The 5,465-nt window shown below is 51.0% G+C and overlaps 1 protein-coding gene across 1 annotated transcript in view; it reads right to left on the bottom strand.

Annotated features, from left to right (window-relative positions):
- Positions 1–3,309, bottom strand: part of ALDH4A1 (aldehyde dehydrogenase 4 family member A1) — a 35,117-nt gene extending 31,808 nt beyond the window's left edge. Inside the window, exon 1 of the mRNA XM_006145214.2 lies at positions 3,209–3,309. Coding sequence (XP_006145276.1) covers positions 3,209–3,267 — 59 coding nt within the window. The 5' untranslated portion in view covers positions 3,268–3,309. The remainder of the gene's footprint in view (positions 1–3,208) is intronic.
- Positions 3,310–5,465: the final 2,156 nt, after the last annotated feature.

Raw genomic sequence — 5,465 nt, 5'->3', positions numbered from 1 at the left:
TTTTGTTTTGTTTTGTTTTGTTTTGTTTTGTTTTGTTTGCTATAGGGCACGTGCGCTCACCAGACAGACAGACAGAAACAGGGAGATAGAAAGTGAGAAATCATCCCCCGGGGGGATGGCCAAGCTACAATCCCTTCTCCTCCATTCTCCTCTTGGGATCTTGGGCTCACACGCACACGCGCCCGGTGTGAGTTTTAAGTCACCGGGTCCGAGACTCAAACTGCAGTCGACTACGTGGGAGTCCAGCGACATAGCCATTACACTAACTGCTGGTCCTAAGAAAGATTTTTTAAAAAAGAATAATGTATTTGCAGGTAAGCTTGCCTCTTTTTTTTTTTTTTTTTTTTTTTTTAAGTAAAGCACACACATTCATGGAAAATTAAAAGGATATTAATCGAAATGTAGACAGTAAGCACCTCTGTATAATAAGAATACATCTGATTTTTTTGTTTTATTTGTACTTTTCATAATGGACATATATTAAATTTTTTAAAAAAGAACACACTATCGAGGTTTTTTGTTTTGTTTTGTTTTTTAATTGGTTGAGAGTCAGGGCACTCAAGGCAAAAAGAAAACACTAAAGACTACTACCCTTAACAGTTCCTCAAAGAGGCAGTTTCTCTAGGCTCTAGAGATACCACTGAAAATGCTCTACAATTGTCTCTCCATGGATGCAGGCATGGCACAACACAGGAATACCCTAAATACTTGAGAAAATGAGTTAGTGATCAAATACTGAATCTGTTCTAGAGCCAGGTTCTCAGCCAGGGGCAATCACACATGGCACCTTCGAAAGACATTTTCTGTACTGCCGCGGCTGGGGTGCTAATGGCATTCAGTGGGCAGAGACCAAGGAAGCTGCAAAACATTCTACAATGCACAGGACGGGCCCCACGATAAAGGATTATCTGGCCCCAAATGTTGCTAGTGCCAAGGTTGAGAAATCCTGTCTACATCAGAAGAGGGAACCTGAACCTGGGAAACTGGTTGCAAAATACTCACTCCCCCCTCAAACTCAGGAGGCCTCATAATGAAGAGAATGAATCTGGAATTGGACCAACTGTAATTTTCATCCTACATCTCCCTTAACTGAAAGGTAGTTTCTCATCTGCAAAATGAGGATAATAGAGTGCTTAGCAACACAGTGTTAGGGCCCCGGCCTCTGAAAGCTTGATAGATATTATTGTTATTATAGGCTTTTCTTTTAGACTATGAGTTGCTTTCTACCAGAAAATAGAAGAGTTTTTGGGTGGTTGGTTGGTTTGTTATAGGGCACCTGCACTCACCAGAGAGACAGATAGGGAGAGTGAAAGAAATCACACACACACACACATTCGCCCCCATGGGTGTGGCCACACCACAATCTCCAGTCTCCTCTCAGGATTTTGGGCAGGCACGCACACGTGCTCAGTGTTTTTCAGGCAGCCAGGTCTGGGACTCGAACTGCGCAACTTGTCATGTAGAATGGGGCTGCCCTAACCACCACACCACCTGGCAGGTCCTAGAGGTTTTTTTTATGTGTAAGTTCTCCTCCTTTGCGATGAACTCACTGATGGCCTGCTCTAGTTTGCATATTTCTCCTGAAATTCATGTGTTCTCCACTGCAACAGGATTAAGAGGGTGAAACTTGATCCCATTATGGTGTTGAAAGGTGAGGGTTTGGGGAGGAACTAGGATTTCGGTCTTGGAGTGAGGCCCCTATGTCTGACTCCCAGTGGGTTTATAAGGAAAGACTGACGTGGAATAGACCTAGCACTCCGGCCCCTACTAGGTTGTGATGTAGCAGAAGACTCTCACCAGAGGTGGCTCTTGGACCTTGAACCTCCCAACCACAAGCTAAATAAACCCTATTCCCTTAAGTTACCCAGACGCAGATATTTTGTTATTAGCCACAGGACTACCTAGACAAGGCCCACCCACGTCTGACTCTCCTGTGTGTGACAGAGAGGTGGCACAGTTTAGGCACCTGTCAACACGTGAATCTATGAGATGGCCCCACCTCCCTCGGATTTCCATCTGGGGTCTGAGGGGGATGGTCTCAGAGCTCAGGGAGCAGCCTAAACAGGGGTTCACACTGAGGGTGTTCAGGAGTGCCCTGTCCCCATCTCAGTCTGGAAGAGGGGCCCTCTGTCCCAGGCCCTCTTCCTGTGCCCTATCCCATCCCCTCCCCACCCACAGAGGACAAGCAGCAGTGTTGAAATACCTGAGCTTGGGGCACTCCTGCCCTCCCCTGGGGACAAAGAGAGACACTCATTAACTAAACAAAGGCACATGCAGCAGGGGAGAGCAAAGGCACCAGTCCCAGGGGTCAGCCAAACAGCTCAGATGAGGTGTGGGGTACAGCCCAGCTCTGAAAGGGAGACGGACTGAAACACATAGCCCCCCGACTGTGAGGCCCTCTGGGACAGGGTCTGTGTCGTCTGCCTTCCTCCACGGAGCCCAGGCAGGAGGGGTTCTGAGAACCTTTGTCACTGAGTGGGCAAGGGTCCAGGAACCCACCCACAATGTCAGGGTTTGCAAGTCTGGGTTTGAGGGGCAGCTCCACCCCTGCACTGCTGCTGCTTTTCTTTTGTTTTCATTACTTAAAATAGTAATATCTACCTCACAGGAGAAGGTTAAATAAAAGTGACAATGATGATTAGGACAACAGTAAGCAGGCACTGCCATGCGCCAGGCACTCCTAACGCACTGCACGTGTATTAACTCGTCTAATCCTCACAGTAAGACACTGGGCGAGCGCCAGCGCAGCGTGCAGCACATGACAAGCACTCACAAAGATTATTCTGCCTACCAAAAGAAAGGAGTCCCTCCTCCGTCCAACGTTTACCTTGGGCGTTAAGGGTAGAGGAAAACGAAGGCAGAAAGCCCAGTGGGAGGCGAGGAAGACACGGAATTCCAGAGGGAAGGGCCTGCAAGAAGGTGGGGAGGTGGGTGTGATGTGCCCTCTCGGAGGTCGCAGTATATCTCAGAGGTCCCACATTAAGAGCAAGACCAGTGCACCTGAGGGCAGCGAGGAGACCCGGCGAAGGGGTGCAGTGGGAGGAGGGCCGGGAAGCAAGCGGGGAAGGGAGCGGCAAGAGGAAGCGATCCCGGGCGGACAGGAGCCCCTGGGCGTCCCGGTGGGAGGGCGTCCGGCGCTGGGAGTGCCCCCGACTCCCAGACCAGCAGGCGCCGCGCTCGGACCGCCCCAGAACCAGTGCTCACTCACCCGGCCCCCCTCCAGGGGCGGGCCAGCAGGGCGCGGCGGAGCGCAAGCAGCCGCAGCATCTTGAGCTCGCAGCGAGACTTAGCGGGAGCAACTGCCCCGGCGCCGCAAGGCGGTTCTGCCCCGCCTGGAACGCACCATCTTGGTTGGAGGGGGGAACGTGATCAACCCAGCTGTCATTCGAGGTCTAAATAAGCCAATACCTCCAGATATTTACCTGCACCAATAAATATTTCTCTATATTAGCATGATAGAGACGAGACCCTCTGGTAACAGAGAACAAAGAAGCCCGAAAAGGAAGTCAGGAAATATTTGTGTTTTCCCCCCTCTTTATGGTATAACCAGGGAAAGGGCGTGAGCGCTACTGGCCAATCAGATTGACACTTAAGAGATCCTGGGCCTATCAGCGGGGCGGTCATGTTGCATCCTTCTTAGGCCGAAAGAGGAGCTGAAAGAGCCAATAAGAGCGCGGGCGTGGGACACGTGCTGCGGTGGGGCGTGAGGATCGGCAGGGCCGATCCCCCTGGGGGGGAGGGCCCCGGGGACCTGGAACGCACCATCTTGGTTGGAGGGGGGAACGTGATCAACCCAGCTGTCATTCGAGGTCTAAATAAGCCAATACCTCCAGATATTTACCTGCACCAATAAATATTTCTCTATATTAGCATGATAGAGACGAGACCCTCTGGTAACAGAGAACAAAGAAGCCCGAAAAGGAAGTCAGGAAATATTTGTGTTTTCCCCCCTCTTTATGGTATAACCAGGGAAAGGGCGTGAGCGCTACTGGCCAATCAGATTGACACTTAAGAGATCCTGGGCCTATCAGCGGGGCGGTCATGTTGCATCCTTCTTAGGCCGAAAGAGGAGCTGAAAGAGCCAATAAGAGCGCGGGCGTGGGACACGTGCTGCGGTGGGGCGTGAGGATCGGCAGCGCCGATCCCCTTGGTGGGAAGGCCCTCGGGTACCTCCGCCGTCTGCGTTCATCTTCGCCGGCTGCCATTGGCCGGGGGGGGGGGGGGGCTGTCCGCTACAGGACTCTTGGACCCCGCAGGGCCACACCGCGGCCAGCTCGCTGCCTCTGCTGGGGCTGGAACCATTGGGATGAGCCTGCCCCCAGCTTCCGTGGCCAGGACCGAGCTGCCGTCCGCCTCCCGCCTGACTCCGAGCCAGCTGGCTTTTCAGGGCCCGCTCTTACACGCTATGATGCCCCAGGCTGCGAAACCAGCGTTCCTCCGTCTTTTTTACTTCCTGAAAATTTCTTGGTGTTTTCTTTGTTGTTGTTTATTTTTACCCCCATGGATAGTTTTGCTTAGTGAACACTCAAATGTATTTCAAACTCAGATTCTGAAGTCTTCTCTGATGACAGAGACCCATTTTTGTTTTAAAAAAAAATACACATATTTAATTAATTTTATTTATTTAAAATATTTTTCTATTTATTTCATACAGGTTTGGCGGAGAGAGAGGGAGAGTTAGAAAGCAAGTCACCAGATCCAGGACTCGAACTATGGTAGCCCATGTGGGAATTCCAGTGCCTTAACCACCATGCCACCTGCTGGCCCACTTCTTTTTAATTCACCAGAGAGAGAGAGAAAGTGAGCAAGCAAGCTGCCAAGTCCAGGTCTTGAACCGTGGTCAGCCGTGTCTAGCACCTAACCACCACATCACCTGCTGACCCCAAGACCCACTCTGTTTTTAAAGTAGTGTTACTGCTGGGAACCAGCAGTTAGCGTAATGGCTATGTCGCTGGACTCCCACGTAGTCAACCGCAGTTCGCGTCCCGGACCCGGTGGCTTAAACTCACGCCGGGCGTGTGTGTGTGCGTGCCCAAGATCCCAAGAGGAGAATGGAGGAGAAGGGATTGTGGTGTGACCATCCTCCCGGGGGGTGATTTCTCGCTTTCTGTCTCTCTGTTTCTCTCTCTGTCTGTCTGGCGAGCGCACGCGCCCTACAGTGAAAATCTCTCCAAAAAAAAAAAAAGTAGTGTTACCGCTTTTCTCTGTTCTAATTTGTTTATGTTTCCTCCAGCTACTTGAACCTTGCATCTGTTTAGGAGTCAGTTCCAATGCCTGTTCTGTATCCTCGATGTGACATTGGGCAAATGACGGTTCTCCCAGAACCTCAGTTTCCTCATCTCTAAAATGGGGACCTCAATACCTACCTCAGAGTGCCCCCACAGCTCTGGCCACTCCTCTTCCTCCAGATCACACCATTTAACACACTCTGGGGAACTTCAACGTTCCAAGAGTGGGGAGCAGGA

The sequence above is a fragment of the Tupaia chinensis genome, unplaced genomic scaffold (genome assembly GCF_000334495.1).
Source record: "Tupaia chinensis unplaced genomic scaffold, TupChi_1.0 Scaffold000146_1, whole genome shotgun sequence".
Taxonomy (NCBI): Eukaryota; Metazoa; Chordata; class Mammalia; order Scandentia; family Tupaiidae; genus Tupaia; species Tupaia belangeri.
This window is presented reverse-complemented; position numbering and strand designations above follow the sequence as displayed.